The 17,197-nt window shown below is 41.6% G+C and overlaps 1 protein-coding gene across 12 annotated transcripts in view; it reads right to left on the bottom strand.

Moving 5' to 3' along the window:
* MAGI2 (membrane associated guanylate kinase, WW and PDZ domain containing 2) overlaps positions 1-17,197 on the bottom strand; it is a 1,329,894-nt gene that overhangs the window by 147,157 nt on the left and 1,165,540 nt on the right. For all 12 annotated transcript variants that reach the window (XM_072791399.1, XM_072791396.1, XM_072791402.1 and 9 more), the window contains 2 exons: positions 15,638-15,729; positions 6,079-6,271 (listed from right to left, as the gene is read on the bottom strand). In XM_072791399.1, the coding sequence (XP_072647500.1) occupies positions 6,079-6,271; positions 15,638-15,729 (285 nt within the window). The remainder of the gene's footprint in view (positions 1-6,078; positions 6,272-15,637; positions 15,730-17,197) is intronic.

The raw sequence follows: 17,197 nt of genomic DNA, 5'->3' as shown, positions 1-17,197 counted from the left end.
GGAAGACTGGGCGTAGGAATCCCAAAGAGGTTTCCAGGCCACCATTGAGCAATGCTGCTGGAGGGGTACGGTAAGTGGGGCTAACTTAACAGCCCAGGACATCCATGTAAAGGGACCTATCATAATTTTAATAAGAGCCACAGTTTTATTTAATTTTGTGATACTCTGTTAGCCCAAAAGTGTTAATTCACCTGGTGTAGATGGGAAATGTCTTTCTTAAAGGATCCTTCTTTTATTCACTCATTCTAGGTTCAAATCTAACAATGATGTCAGGCCAAGGGATGATGAGTTTTGAATCTCTGAGAGAGGTGTCAGTGGCACTGCTCATTTATACTCTGTATTATTACAAAATATACTCTATTATCAGCCAGATAAACCAAACCAATACTTCCATGAGAAAACAAGCTTATTTACAGGGAAAAATGATAGAAAGTTGGCAGCCAAGAGAAGCTGCTTTTTAAAAATGAAAGTTCATCTGTCACCGAGAAAGAATTTTGTCATTTTAATTTAATACCTAGGTTTCGGTATTCTGATTAAAAGAACTGAAGCGGGTACCCTAGAATACTGTTATTAAAAATAGAGCTGTTTCATCTCCATCTTACACTTTGATTAGTGTGCTTAGAGGATGTTTATGGAACAGAGAAACAGTAAGAAGGAAAGTAATCACAATTAATTATTCCTTTTGGGGTCTCTAGGTATGGTTTCCTATGTTGAGCTCTGGTAGGTGTCTCATATGGAGAGTCACAAATAATTATAAAAACTAATTACTAAAAAATTAGCAAAAGTTCCAGTGAAGGTTCTTATCTTGATAAGCTGCAGTTCCATTCTGAAATGAAAAGTCATTTCATTTCAAAATTCAAAATCATTTCAAAAATCAGGGAGAAAGAACACAGACTACAAGAGATTTTTTGGAGCTGCATTTATTCATATACTCAGATTAAAAAATTGTCTTAATGCCAAAACGTATTCATTTCTTTGTTTGTAATAGCAGAATGAATAAGACCCAGGCTGCTTTTTATTATTATTTGATGAATTTGAATTTTTCTGTAAGATTTAATTAATCAGGTTTTAATTAAAGAAAACAAATGGATGCTTTTCGTCTGTAAGAAATACTGAGGTGAGAAAAGAGCAAAATGTCAAGGTCAAGGCCTTTCCCTCTTTTCTGCCAGGATTTAATTTACTGCCTGTAAGATGTACCCTACCCACGAGAAAATATCATCCGAAGACAAGCTGTTACTGTCTTGGTGAAGCACGTGTCCTTTATCGGTCTTTGTGCAAGTTGGAAATAAAGTGATTAGAGATAGTCAGGAAGAAGAAAAACAAACAATTATGAAGCTGCAACATTAAATTGAAAATCTCCCCGAGTTATTGGACCAGATCAGTAACTAAATGTCATAGGCATTGACAAGAGAGATCTCATTTTCCGGCTGTCATATTTTAGGGGGTTGAGGGCTGTGCTTGTCAGTAAAGCAGCAACAAAGGGAAAGGATCTGTCTTTGCAGTAAGTGGCTGGGAGTGGCTCTGCCACAGTTTCTAGAGGAAGAAAGACTGATCAACATGAGTGCTCCCTGGAGAAGGGAAAGAGTCCAAAACATTAAGAGAATACCATTCTATTGCTTTCGGACTTCTCTTTCAACCTCTAGAACAAAATTCTTCATCTTTAACAACATGAACACATTTAAAACCAGGGAGCTAAGAAGATTTCCAATGGTAGAATTTGAGGGAGAGAATTGATTCCACGTTATTTTTCTACTCAGCTGGCTCTAGACCCAAATGAGACCATCTTCTTGCCAACAACCCTTCCTGGTGAGGGTACCAACAGCGTTGTTTTAGAAGAATACAGTGAATGTGACAAAGTGACTAAATACGACATGCATTTTTTTTTTTTAATTCACTAGCTTCCAGCATCCCTGACTCATCCTCCTGGCACTCGCACAGATGGGTGTACAGAATTCAGTCAATTAGTATCTACTCAAGCCAAATAATGAATTTTTAGGATGAGCATCTCTTTTGTCCTCACCAGTCATCCTGGAAATCATCACTGAGCTGACTGGAAGAGGTCTCTGTTTGGGAAGGTGGGCATTGTTGGCAATGCCATCCAGGTGAGATGGTTTCAATGAGAACGGTCAACCACTGGTCAGGGGCTGCTCCTCACCTGTAGACTCTCCCATTATTTGTGTCCAGGGCCAGCCTATACTTTGATAATTGTTAAAATTGATTGCCAATGTTTTTCAAAATGGAGATTTTACAGAAATAGGGATTTCCAGTTTCTTTTTTTTTTATTTTTTATTTATGATAGGCACACAGTGAGAGAGAGAGAGAGGCAGAGACACAGGCAGAGGGAGAAGCAGGCTCCATGCAGCGGGAGCCCGACGTGGGATTCGATCCCGGGTCTCCAGGATCACGCCCTGGGCCAAAGGCAGGCGCTAAACTGCTGCGCCACCCAGAGATTCCGGATTTCCAGTTTCTCTTGAAATATCTGGCAGTTAATAGCTAGAGCTGGGCAGCGGCTGCTCCCTTTACCAGATTTGTGTTTGCAAGCCACCACGGTGCCAACAACCCCCCAGTGCCTCCTGCAAATTCCTGTCTTACTCATTTACCCGTAGAGTGAGGAGTATGCAGGGCCAAAGGGACGGGCTCCATCAGAACCCTAGTTTCCCTTCCAGATCACATGCTGGGTACCAGGACTCTAGGGCCCTCTCAAAAACAGAGCTTGCCCGCTTCCAGGGTGTGCCTGGGCCTCTTTTCTGGGCTGTACCCCAGGAGCATGGCAGCACGGTAAATGTCTTGTCCTGAAGCATGGCCGAGGCTATGGGGTATGCTGGCACAGGCTGGACTGTCCTCATGGGGCCTGACGGAGGAGGGAGCAGCCCACAGGCTGTGGCCCTGCCAAAGCCAGGGGCTGGCCTGCCTGCAGGCATGTGGGTTTGTGCACTCCTGGTCTATCCTCATCAAAGCGGACAACTTATTTACATGGGTGACATGCTCAAGGACAAAGAAGATGGGGACGTGTTTAGAATCGCCAAAAAAAAAGCGTAGTAACCAGGACCAGGGAACCCACTGGCACTCTAAACAATGGCTAAGCGTTTCAGCCAGCTGCCAAGAAAACCTTCTCTTTCTTGGCATTAAGCCAAGAGTTAGACTTTCCCTGAGATGTTAGAGAACAGATACAGATGGAGAGCTTTAAGACGGACTCTAACGTGTTTGATTAAGTCATAAAATGCTCTTTCACATCAATTCTAGATTGACACATTAGGAAATTCCTCAGGCACCCTTCCCTCAGATGAATAGTGTGTATTCAAAATAACGTGTCATTAGGTTGAACATCTCAAAGCTGAGCTAATCAACATATAAATATTTATACTTCAGTGTAATAATTAAAGCCACTCTTCTAATATCCTTGGGGAAAAAACAGCTAACCATTGGAGCCGGTGGCATGGATAAGACATCTCTCAAAACTAGTTTAAAGTGGAAGGTCTGGGCTATAACAATTTGGTAAATGAAATTGGATGTATTATTGGATGTTTCCTTTCTTCTTTCCTTTCTTCACTCCAAGATTTCTCCTTTTTGAGGATCTAGCTTGTCATTGCCTCCTTAAGAACTTGGCCGCTTTATCTTTAGTGTGTACACTTTAAAAATACTTTAATATTTGCAGGGTTTTGTGCTAATTTCTGCCCAAATGGAACTAACTAGGCGGTGTCTCTCATAATAGAAGTGGTTTTCTGTTGAGCATTAACTTGGAAGCCAGTGCCCGGTGGCTTCTGAGGAGGGTCAGGACATTTGTACAAGCATCAGGGTGAAAGCTTTAACTTCTACCTCCCTTCTTCCCAGCTCCTGACACAGCTCCTTTGTGCAGGAAGGCGGCGACTCTGTCCCTCTTCTTACCCATCTTTTGTGTCTTTGCAAGCTGCTTGCTCACGTCCCTTCAGCTTTGAACCATCTCGTCACAAAATAGCTCATACCTCCCAAGCCTTTGCTTGGGAAAGCGTAATAATAATGCTAACAGCCCTTGAGAAGGCATTTCCACCATCATATCCATTTGTGGCTGTTCCTTTTCGCTGTTGGAGAAACAGCAGCTATGAAGAAAAGCTGCCTTGCTATGCCTTTAAAAAATCTGTCCCATTCTACTTCTAGGCATTTACTTCACCATCAAAGTATCCTTTCCTGAACTTAATCATTTTCAATACTGATGAAGCTTTCAAGGAAGAGTGAGCTGAATTAACTTGGAAACTCTCCTGGTGTGAACGAGCAGTCTGCAGCCGAACATTTTCAAAAATTAAATGCACTTGAGATGCACTCGAAAGCCTAAATGAGTAAAGTTGGTAAGAACTGCAGCAAAGAGCATCTTCACCAAAGTCACATGATCCACAAATTGCAAGAATACGTTTTTGCAGCATTTGGCACACACTCCAATAGCTTGGATTGATTAGAACAAAATTTAATTTGCAATAATCAGCTGGTGGCAAGGGGAGCATGAAATTATGTTGGTGCACTGGCTTTGCACCTTGCAGTATATTTCCTTGTAAATCAGGTATCTTTTTAATTTATCTTTGGGTTACAGAGCATATAGCACAGCAAACTTTTTATTAAAAATCACTCTTAGGGAGAGAGACAGTTAAATGTTAACCAAGCAAACACTGTCTTCCTCCTGGCATCTTGCCCAAGGATAAGTCATAATTCAAGGTGTTTTACTTCTTTGGGTCAAGTGGTATGCCATGAATTTCTGAAGATGAATGGCACTTCTTAGCAAAACCTCCATACGATCCAAGATATATGGCAGTCTCGAACTGGTGAGGGCTGACAATTCTTCTGGCTTGCCCTTTTAAATGACTGCCCTTGATCAAAGTCTAGTTTCTAGAAGACTTGAATAGAAAAAGGATTTTTAGTTCGATTAATAAGCTTTATCTTCCCTAGTTATTCACAGCTGTGATTAGCCAGTGACCCCCCCCCCCTTATCTTTTTTGATTCGGGTGTGTTATAATAATAACACATACAGAAGACTATTTATGTAAGGGAGTGGCATTTGCTAGCAATTGGTCTCACATCTTTGAATTCACTGGGGGTGGGATGGGAGAGGGCCCGAGGTGGCAATAAAGCCACAAGCACTGGCTGGGGAGCTAAGAGCCTCGGCATTATCACTGACCCACTGCAGACTCCTGGGCAAGCAGACTGCTGGACTAGACCTCTGGGCCTTTGTTTCCTTAGCTGTAACACGAGGGAGCTCATGCCACTAAGGTCCCTCTTTACCTTAGTGTAGAGGAGGGCCGGGGGGCTGAGCAAGAGGCCCGTGGCCACAAGGGCAGAAGGTGACCGACTGTCGCTGGTGCTGTTCCTCCTGCAATTCGCAGGGCAAAGCACAGGCTGTTGGGATCCTACTGCCAACATTACTGAGTGCTTAGATTATGAAAAACAGCTGATTTTTGTAACAGACTTACTTATAAAAATATAAATCTTTTTTGGGGGGCATTATGATGATGGACAGAGATAAACTGAATCTTATTATGACTGTGAAGGCTGTTAAAAGTGAAGTCTTTGGTGGATTCTTTTCTGAAGCTAGGAAATGGCTGCAAAGGGAATAATTACTTCTAATTTACCAGTTTCATAAGTTTGGAGGTAAATGAATTGTGTTTTCTCAGAAAGATGTACAAGCTATATTTTTGTAATATTGTTACCTTTTATCAGGCTCTACAATGGAGGCCAATTTTCCAGCCTAGTTGCCTTATTATGGTATCAAAATGCTGTGGTTCTTGGTTTGTAAACACAAGGAGGAACATTTTCAAAAGCTGTATTTTTCACTACCGTAATGTTCCTCTTAGAGCTAGCATCCACCAAAGAGCAAAGAGCATATGCATCTGAAATTAGACCCAAGCTTTGTGGGAAATTTTTAATGACTACACTGAAAATATCTGCTTGGAGTGGAGTGAAAATCTGCACTTTCAAAATCAGAGTTACATTTGGAATATCTAGGTTGGCTTTTTTCCTTGTCTTTTTTCCTTGATTTAAAATTTTGTTTCCATGTCCCATAAAGGCATTTTACCACCTGAGCCCCAAACCTCCCTGTTGGCTTGAGCCACACACCTCCACATAGCACCTTCCTTCTCACAGTGAGGTTGACCTGCCCGTTCCGGGCTGCATGGTGCATCAGGTCGATGACATAGCGGTGGGTCTTGCCAGCCACTGGAATCCCGTCAACATAGACAAGCTCGTCTCCCGGGTGTAGGCGGCCGTCTCTGTCGGCTGAACCCATGGCAATGACTGCGCCAATCAAAATCTAGAGGACAGTGAGAAAGAAAGGATGTTTACATTTCAGCTTTTCCCCCTATATATATAAATATGATTTATTTATGTACATATTATAGATAACGATATTTATATATAATTTCTTTATATATTTATATGATATATTTCTTTATAAATATATAAATTTATAAATATATATTTCTTTATAAAGAAATTATATATAAATATAATATATATAACATCATATATAGATATGATTTCTTTATATAGATGTACAACTTGGTGTAAGGTTTTACTCCAAACCTGAGCATGTATTTGAAAAATGAAAAAATGAGGGGCTGAAGGGTGCCTTTCCCACTCTTCCAGGTTGCTAGCTCCTTTAAGAGAAATAAACATTTTGAACTCGCTGCTGATGGCCATGGAATCTGGGGGATGCTTGCTTCCTGGCTCACCAGTTACCACCCTTAAGGAAAATTTTAACCCCAAATAATCTGATGTTATTGGCCACTGTGCATGTATAGTGAATGGGAGATTGAATCCTGGCTCCACTTCTTGTTTGTGTGGCCTGGGGCAAGTCTTAACCCTTTGCGAGCCTCAGTTTCTTCATCTGCAAAATGGGAAATGAAGTAATGGGAGCTACTTCCTGGAGTTGTTGGGAGAACTAAATGAAATAATGCATGCAAAGCATTTAACTTTGCTCATGGCACATAGTGAGGGCTCAAAAAGTTTCAGGGGAAACTAGATTATGAAGCTGATAATGATTCAATTTTGTTTGTTTGCTTTGCTTTGAAAGGCTGGAGGTAAGGAGAAAATAAAACAAAGCAAAACTCACAGTTACCTTTCTGGCCAGTTGACTTAAAAAAAGTCTCAGTCAAACCTCCTCCTGATTTTTTTTTTTTTTAGATTTTATTTATTTATTCATCACACACACACACACACACACACACACACACACACACAGAGGCAGAGACACAGGCAGAGGGAGAAGGAGGGTCCATACAGGGAACCCGATGTGGGATTCGATCCCGGGACTCCAGGACCACACCCTGAGCCAAAGGCAGATGCTCAACCCCTGAGCCACCCAGGCGTCCCAAACCTCTGCCCAATTTTTGCTCTGTTCCTTTGAATATTAGAGCACTGTCCTCTGCATAAAGGACATTGCTAGTTTTGCCTGTCCCCTGAAATGCTTCTGCTGTTTAGGTGACTCTTACACCAGGATATGAGGAGGTACACATCTGTGAAATGTGTGAACTGTAATTCCCTGAACCAGGGACTGTAACGAAGGGTCTAACATACGGCCTCCCACTTCTCATTGGAAACACTCAGGTTAGTGTCCATTAACAGGTTTTTTTTTTTCTTTCTCAGAAAAAAAAAACAACAACAATAGCACTAAACATTTTCGTTTCACTGTTTAACCTACAATTTTTCCAACACACAGACAACAGATATTCTTCTTTTGCCAATGATTTCTTTCCAATCCCAGATCTGTGGATCCCAGCTAATTTGCAGAATTGCTCCATCGTGACTGCAGGCTCGCATGTGGCAGACTGATTCTTACTTGGTCACACTGCTCGGTGTGGGCCTGTCAACATGACAACCAGATGTGAATGCCCGGGACTTCTCAGGTATATGCAGAATTAGAGTCTGAAGAATCTTAGTTCAGGAAAAAACCTGAGGACTTCATAGCCTGGGTCTACTGAATAGCTTTCTTTATCCATAGAAATGAAAATTCTCTATCACTACAGCTACTTTCTCCCTGTTCCTGGGGGTGAGCTAGGGGCAGATTGCTTCTACACTGATTATTAGTGCTCTGATGAGTGATTTGTTATTGCCGTCACAAAGAAAACCTCACAATCCCGCCTCAGATTACGGAGTGGTTCATTCCCTGCAACGCTCCGACCCCATTTACTAGAGGCTGGCAGTTGGGCATGCTTCTGACATTTTCCGTTTCTCTTATTGTTATGCCAATCAGAATTTATGAGTTTTCTTTCTAAAAATGTTCCAATCTATTCTTCAAAAGACTCAACCCACTAAGGAGCCCTTCAAAGATTTGTTAAGTGCTTTGTGCAAAAGCCAGTTAAAATGAATGCTTATGTTTCTCCACTGTCCCCCGAAATGCTACACTTAGCTGGGTTAGTCCTCTAAAATGCTTCAACCTTTAGATTTCCTATGTGCTTTAGTGTGAGACTTTATAGCTAGTTAGAGAGAACAAAATGGCTCATGAACTATCTTGGCTGGTTAATTATCGACTTTAAGCTATAGCACTGACTCTAAATGATAAAAGTGAACCAAAATATGGGTCACATCTGAGAAGAGCCATGGCTGCAGTTGGGTCCTCTTCAAAAAGATTAACAACAAAATTTCACTTAGGAAAAAAAAAACACCACCAAAAAAAATCCTCCAAAATTTCACACTGAAAATTCCCATTCCTCCCTTGATATAAGCAGACAGCAAAGATAGACAGATGCTCTTAGAGTTATCTTCTTTCTTCCTAGGTGATACTAGCTTAGTATCACCCATCAAAGGGAAAATCCCAGGAAAACATCAGCTTTTCTGCCGTGTTGCTGCCATATGAGTACAATTAATTCATTTATTCAGCAAATATTTATCGAACCCAGGGGCACTTTTAGGTGATAGGAAGTCATCAGTGAACAATGCATACAAATCCCTGCCCCTTATAGAACTTCTATTCTAGTGGTCAGACACTAAGTGTAGTAAGTGTGTAAGGTACGTTGTATGCTAGCTGGCACGTACTGGGTGAAAAAAGAGAGCAAGGTGGCGGGGGTGGGTGTCAGACATGTGGCCGAGGTGGTGGAAGAGGTGGTTAGAGCAGGTGACACTGAGAAGTTGACGTTTGAGCAAAGGCTAAAGGTTACCTGACATACGTTTTTAAAACTGGAAGCTTTGCTCTTTAAATTTTTGTTCATGTTATCAAATCTTATGTGTTTATTTCCAAACAAGTGGTAAATTCAACACAGTACTTCAATATAATTTATTATACGGTGTCGCATAATTCCTGTACATATATATATAATATATAATTATATTATAAATCCATCTTCTACCTTGTTTCAAACAAAGGTTGACCCAGCTATGAAACAAGCTTGAATTGAGCTGAGTGCGGTCACTGCAGATACAAAGCAGCTCTATGTATTTCTCTTTTTAGGAAAAACAAACACTTCTTTTCCCTTTTAATTCGAATATGCTTTGTATGTTCCAGACATTCTATGAGTTTATTTCCTGTCTGCTATGGTCACTGCAGAGACTAGATGGCCCATGGTTCCTTCTCGCACTGTAAGTCATATTGGCTTTTCAATGCATGTACATTCTCATGTTTGCTTATACTATTGAGAACAGGCCTCAGGACATCTGATCCTTTAAGCTAGTAGTTCTAACACTTGAGGGTACATGCGAATCACCTGGCGAGCTTATTATAACACAGCATTGGGAATCACCTCCGAGTGTGATACTATTGCAGGTCTGAGTTGGAACCTAAGTTTCCAAATGTTTAACAAGCTCCCTGGAGAGGTGGGGAGCCTGGTCTGTAGCTCTATCACACTCTGAGTAGCAAGGTCCTGAGTACTCTCACTTGGTTCAATGGCCACAGGATCTCTGGTCTCATTGGTCACCTTCTAAGTCCACCAAAGGACTCCCCCGCTGGTGCCTGGCCTGAGCTTCCTGATGCATCACCCTGGTCACTTTGCAGGTCTTTTGAGGGATCCCTTCTCCTCGCCAATCCCACCCCAAGCGCATAGGCTAAACGTCCCTTCTGGTCTGATCCTAGGCTATCCTGGCCACTGAACCTTCCCAACCAATACTGGCCTCACTCCACACACACCTCCCTCTGGCCTCACTGGATCCTTCAGCCTTGTGTAGACCCACTCGTCAGTGTTTTCATTGCTCTTGAAGAAGTTATTTATCTTGTCCTCATTGCTTTGGCCCTGAAGGAAGAGATTTGTGGCAAAACAGCTAAAAAAAAAAGACTGCTCCCTGACCCCAGGAACAACTGACCCATGGCCTTATCTTTCCAACTGACTTTTCTAAAAAACAAAAGAATCACAACTCCACAACTCTATCTTATAGGCTAGGAGGGCATGGAACAAAACAGAGTATTTGATACGAAATAACAGCAATCCACATTCAAGTGGCTGGTACCCTCGTAAGCCAGGGGAAAGAACACACACACACACACACACACACACACACACACACACACAAAAGAAAAGAAAAACAAAGCCACAATCGTATGTGCAGCCCTTCCATTTATTTTAATTCTTTCCTGCTCTACCTAATGCAAGTCCAACCCCAGTAGGTCTGATCTGCAATAATTATAACCTGAGACAAGTTGACAGTATAGCAAACCGATTTCAGGCTCTTGCCTTTTGAAACTTCTCCCCAAGTTTGCACAGATTTCCTGACCAAGGAGTATGTCTATCATTACCTCTTCTTTCTATGAACAGTTTTTCTCCATTACAGCGTTTTCTAAATCTTTCCACCTTGATGCCTTCCCATCTCTTTTCAGCTCACAGCTGGAAATCCCATTTTTGGTCCTTTCTGGCAATTTTTCATTTCTTTCTATTTCTATTGTTATTTAACTGTGAAAAGTATTTCCTCTTGCAGGAAAAATGCCCATATGCTTTGTTGGAGCTGGAGTCCTGCTGTTCATTATTTGCCGAAAGCTGTGTTGTCGTGTTTAATGTGTGCCCTGAGATGTCAGTACCATTTCGTATATATGGAGGCAGAAACCTGTTTGATGTAATTTATGAGACCTCCTGTGGCTGGGGACCAAGTCACCTCATGCGCCTCTCCCTTTGCAGCACATCAGCAATTAAATGAGGCCAGCACATTTTGTTTATATATTATCTCTGGGCTTACAATGAAGGAAAGCAGGAAGGAAAGGCTTATGGGAAATCTTTACAGTAGACTCACTCTTCCTGACACGGTCTTTCTGAGGTGCAACATTCTGGTCTTCAAGGCATTACTTTCTGTCTTTGCTCGCATTAAGAAGATTTAGGCTTTTACTTTAATGACTTAGATGCCAAAATTGTAACTTGCAGTCTGTGTGTGTCTTAAATCATTCCAATGAAAGAATAAACCAGAATAAATCTAAATAAACACAATGAGGATAACCGACAATCCATGTCATCTGAGGAGGCTTAGCATAGACACTGGATGCCTGCCCAGTGGAGGAAAGAAAGGACTCTAGCGTCAAAGCCTATGTTCAGAAGGGTTGGGAACTTGGGAGTGTGTGAACTGACAAGGTGCAAAGCTGTCCTGAGGTCAGGGGGTGACCATGGGTGCACTCACACACCTGAGCTTCATTTTGAGTAATACGTGCTCCATTTGGGCAACAATTTCACTGCTTCAGTGCCAGGTGCATTTCAGCCAGACGCTTCCTTCTTGAGCCAGCTGCGACCATGCCTTCCCTGTGACCAATCATGCAGTCCCTCCTACCCCTGGTGAAGATAATACTTCCATAATGTGGCTCTAGTTTACTCCCAAAGAGACAAAGCATGAGCCCATGGGGGAGAGGGGTTCCAGCAGAATAAGAATTTTATATTTCAAAGACTGTACTGAAGTATGCATCATGGGAAGAAATGGAACTTTATTACTTTCACATTTATTTCATAGTGTAATCTCTTATTTGTACTTATATATGAGGGAAAGGACCTGATAATATGCTTAGGGCTTGTAAAAACCATTATCTGGCCCTGGCTAAAGAGTCCTTTGGTGCAAAATATTTATCTTTCAGTCCAATCCTCCGGGATGGGAGTCTCAAAGACAGTAGACTAAATGAGTAACAGGCATAAGGGGGTCTTGGGAACTGTGGCCATGCTCAGTTTTAAAGGCACCACTCTTTGGCTCTGGTCAGTTGTTGTCAATGAGAAAGATAAGCCCAATGTTGTAGATCTATTTTGAAGAGAATATGGAAATCTGAATTTTAAAACTGTGAAATTAGTTGGTGTTCCACGATTTTAAAACACCAGGTTGAGGAAAGCTTGTTGTAGGGCTGCCAGGACACCATCTCTGATTCTAGGACTATACCATTTAAACTCTACAGAGCCTGTAGGATCTAGAGGCCTCAGAAAATGTAAACTCCAGATTACCTTTTTTTTTTTTTTCCTGAGAGGTTCAGGTGAGAGTTTGACTTGGTGAAGAGGACTCTCTTCAGCTCCATTTAGCAAATATCTACCATGCCAGGCTCTGTGCTAGGCTTGGAAGATACAAATGCCATCAAAACATGGTCCTTGTCTTCAAGGAGCTCACAGATAGGCAAGGGGGAAAAGATATGTCAGTCAGTGCATTCTGGAACAAACAGGAACCTTGTCTTTCTGGTGGAGACTCCTTAGGGTTGGTAAGTTTGCAGCATTATGTTAGTATCTAATGGGTTTATCCTCCAATGTCCTACAAAAGTCTCAGAATCCCCCACAACGCTATAAAGATCACCTTAAAGTGCCATTACTGCCTTCATTTAGTGTTTTTTAAACAGATAGGGGTACGATAAAGGGTTCAGCCTGAGCCCAAAGAGAGATCTGGCCTTTCCTGAGATGTAGCCTTTAGACCACTGGAACTGGGGTATCTTTGTTGTTCACTGGGAGCCCCTTGCATTGCACCTAAGAGTTTGTGCTAGTGAGGAGACTCCTGGTGGGTACCTGACAGTTAATGCTGAAGTAGATGACTCAGGGTAGAGGAGCCACACCACGTCTTGGGGACACGGGTGGGTACTGACCAGACAAGAATGACCAGCCACATAATTAGGGGGTTGGGTGTTTGAACCTTGTGACTTCAGCCTGACCTCCAGGAAGGAGAGGGGCTGGAGATGGAGCTCAACCACTTCAATGACTCAATCACTCATAGTCACATAATAAGACCCCAATAAAAACTCTGGACACCAATACTTGGGTGAGCATTTCTAGTTGTTATCGATGCTGGGAGGGAGGGATAATTTGTCCCTGAGGATAATGGAAGCTTTGCACGTGGAGCCTTTCCACACTTTGTCATTTTTTTTCAGTTGGTCCTAACATGCATCCCTTCAGTATAAAACTGTCATCGTAAGTACAGCACTTTCCTGAGCCCTATGAGTTGTTTTAGTGAATTATCAAATCTGAAGGGGGACAAGGGACCCCCAAATTTGTAGCTAGTGTCTGAAGTGAGGGAGACTCTTCCCTCCGACTTCACAGTTTTGCAGAATCATTGCAGCTGTTGTCAGGAATATGGGGCCGACTTGGCAGTCTGGGGGCTGAGACCCTAACGTCCAGTTTGGCTAATGGCACATGACTCATTTCTGGGGAACTAATCCAGAATAAAACGGGAAAGACGAAGTCCCTGCCTAGGAGGAATTTTAAATCTTACCCATCAAACTAAAAAGGGAGATCTATGAACAGGTTAGAAAATAATCCTGAAGGAAACTAAGTCAGACAAATACCCTGTGGAACCAGGAGGTTAAATGCTTACATATGTGTAGGAACTGGATCCTATTTTTGGTTCTCCCTATACAGAGCAAGATGAGTTACAGAGAGGAGTGAGGCTGCCTCCTGACCAAGCGATGGAGGATCCCTGGTAAACTCAGAATCAGGTGGCAGGTAGAGGGGAACAAGTCTGTGAAAGGGAGCGAAATATAACTGCGATTTGTTCCTTCTGCCTGTGACATAATTTAGTCTCTGGAGAAATAGAAGTCTAAAGTTATCCGAACCCTATATTTTACCTTAGCACTCTCTTTCCTCCCAAAGCCCCAGGAGGGAAATCCAGACGACCCTCCATGGTAAATGCACATTCACATCTCCTCTGGCAGCTGGGGATTAGCAACATGGTGGTTGACTGATGCCAAATGTATTCCTCCCAACATTAGGAAATAAGTTTTTTTTCCCCCTGGAGTTCCTTACCCTTGGAGTCTAAGCTCAGCTTCTTAGCATTTTTCATTGTAAGGGATCTCATCAATCATCTGGTCCAACTCTGCTCAAAGGGCAGAGGAAACACCTCTGGGATTCCTGTCTGGTTCTTGTCAGCTCTGCTTGGATGCTTCTCCTGGGAAAGCACTCACTGTCTACCGAGGCAGTCTACTTCACTTTGGGACAGTTTTCATTTTTACAGATTTCTTTTATTTGTTATATTATTTTTTTTCTCCTGAATATTTCTGCCCATTTGTGGTTCCAGTTTTATTTTCTGGAACTGATCAACAAGAGAGACGATGATGATAAACATCCACTCGACACTGCTATGATCCAGGCACAATACCAAGAGGTTTGCATCTGCTATCTTTAATTCTTAAAGCTCTCTCTCTGTGAGAGCACTCTTGTGCTCTTCATCTTACAGATGAGGAAACTGAGGCTTATAGCTTAAATCTCTTGCACGAGCTGGGATGGGGTGTCATTTACTCAAACCTTCCATGGACCTGACTTAGTCATATTGGGTACCATTTAAGACACATCTTTTACAATGAGTATTTCATGGCTGATATTTTGATACATGTTCATAAATCTAGCTTTGCTGAGTTTTCTGTATATTATTTTATGCCTTGACTTTGGTATCTAATGGAGTGTGTGTGCATGTACAGGTTTGATTTCTCCACAGTCCATCCCAAATTCCCAATATTGTGCCAACTGAAGTTCACTTTGTGAACATCTTCTCGTGGTAATCCCTTAATTTGAATCTGATTGAGATTTTGCAGCATTGAGTTTGATCTTACTTCTGTTTATCCCTGTGTTTTCTCTCCCTTGTAGGTTTTTTTTTTTTTTTTTTTTTTTTATGATAGTCACAGAGAGAGAGAGGCAGAGACATAGGCAGAGGGAGAAGCAGGCTCCATGCCGGGAGCCCGATGTGGGATTCGATCCTGGGTCTCCAGGATTGCGCCCTGGGCCAAAGGCAGGCGCCAAACCGCTGCGCCACCCAGGGATCCCAAGTTATTTATTTATTTATTTATTTATTTATTTATTTATTTATTTATTTATTTATTTATTTATGATAGTCACAGAGAGAGGCAGAGACATAGGCAGAGGGAGAAGCAGGCTCCATGCACCGGGAGCCCGATCTCCCTTGTAGTTTTGATTGCAAACATCCGTAATTCTGCTGGAATTTATGCCTTTATCTTCTGTCATAGTGTGTGTATACCTTGTGTTGCTGTCCAGAATGACCAGGAATCCAACACAATTAAGTAATAGAAATATCTAAAAGGAATTCAATCCGTTCTGAGAAAGTAATGTCCCCTCCTATGTATATGTACATTAATTTATGATGATATATATTTATGTCAGTCATGGAGACACTGACATGTTTTGAGAACTTAACCAGCAAGAACACAAACCTCAAACTTTTTTTTTTTGAGCCCTCAAAGATTTTCTTTTAAATTCACAGTGAACAATATAGCCCACACTGTGGAAATAAAGAGGTTTCAACTTACAGGCTGCCCAGGCTCATCTCCCCCGAGGATTCTGAAGCCAAATCCAGACTCCATCCTGCGAAGGTGAACATCCAGCTCCTTATAATCTGGACCTGGCATAAAGGAGATCCCATTGAGTAATGAATCCTGTCTCTTCCCCGCTCCCTGAGAATCTGAACACACCAATGATAAATTAATTTTGTGGATGTAAGTAATGAGAGTGCTGTTAGAGTTGGTGGACAGCATAGAGGATAAAAAGATGTGGTAACAAAAAATTCCAAAATTAAATGGTCCCTGGTTTAACAGTGATAAAACAGGGGCATTCCTAGGGTATCAGCATAGGCTGAAAGAACATACAAATTTCCTGAATGGAAAAAAAAAAAAAGATGCCTCTGTAATTCTTTATTTTCCTGAAAGCATTCAGATTGCTTTCAAGAAGATTGGCTGTCACTTTGAGGATGTTTACTCTGACTAGAATGAATGTTTCAGAAGTCTGAGAGAACAGATGACGTCCTGGAACTAGCTGGTAGAGGACTGCCTACAAATTTACAAATATCCCTTCGTAATGAATATGTCTTTGTGCACCTCATTTAGTGTGTGTCAGCGGGGGTGGGGTGGGAGATACAAATTTATGCCTAATTAAGTTGTCTTGTTTTGAATTGTAAAAATTAGAAAAAATAGGATTGAAACTTTTCTGTATTGGGAGTTTGAGTGAAGTTTTTATTTTCAGACAAACTCCTTTAGGTTTTCCACAGCTTAGGGGTAGAAATTTGGCAAGTGTAAGTGAACTCCTATCTCCCCAAACACTTTAAAATGTGGAAGCCACTAATGATTTTACTGATTTTACTAGGTTATTTGAAATAAACTGGAAAAGAGATATTTTTGTGCAGTAAGCTGAAAGAATAGAATATACCCAAAAATAAGTTGGGAAATTCCTGGATGTCAATTTTTTTCAAATCTAGAATGAATCATTGGAAGGTATAAGAACTCCTTTGATTTTTTAAAGGAGAATGTGATGTATGGTTACCCAATACCCCTGGACCTTTGAATCCTTCTCACAGGGGTAAAGTCTCCATCATGACTGAGTTACACATACTTTCATGGTCATTGCTAGGATGCCAATATATGTTAGCAACTTGGGGAAATACTTTTAAATGTCATCCTTTGCTTAAGAAGTATTTGGTGATCCTAGGCCTTCATGGTTTAAAGGAGGTGTTAGAATTTATAGAAGCAAGTATTGAGTTAAATTGCTCACACAGGATGGTTTTGGAAATTGGAAAGGGATTTCAGAGAATGATCTGGAAATCATTCAGATCCGCATGGGACAGGAAGATGTGTCCGAGCCTTTGGATATGTAGTAGTGGTCACAGATGAGAGAGACACTCAGTGAATGATGGCCAGGCAAATCTTTCCTGGGCTCTACAGTAAGTGGGGCTGCCAAAGTGATCCAGTAAGCAAGGTACAATGATACTGGGTTTACCATGGTGCCCTCCAATATGGGCTGTGGATTCCCAGTAATAAACAAAAGGCAATTCATTCATTTCTGAAATGTAGGTGTAAGCCGATTATGTGTTAATGATC

This window comes from Canis lupus, chromosome 21 (assembly GCF_048164855.1).
Source record: "Canis lupus baileyi chromosome 21, mCanLup2.hap1, whole genome shotgun sequence".
NCBI classification, from domain to species: domain Eukaryota; kingdom Metazoa; phylum Chordata; class Mammalia; order Carnivora; family Canidae; genus Canis; species Canis lupus.
The sequence above is the reverse complement of the archived record's forward strand: the minus strand, read 5'-3'. Positions and strand labels throughout refer to the sequence as shown.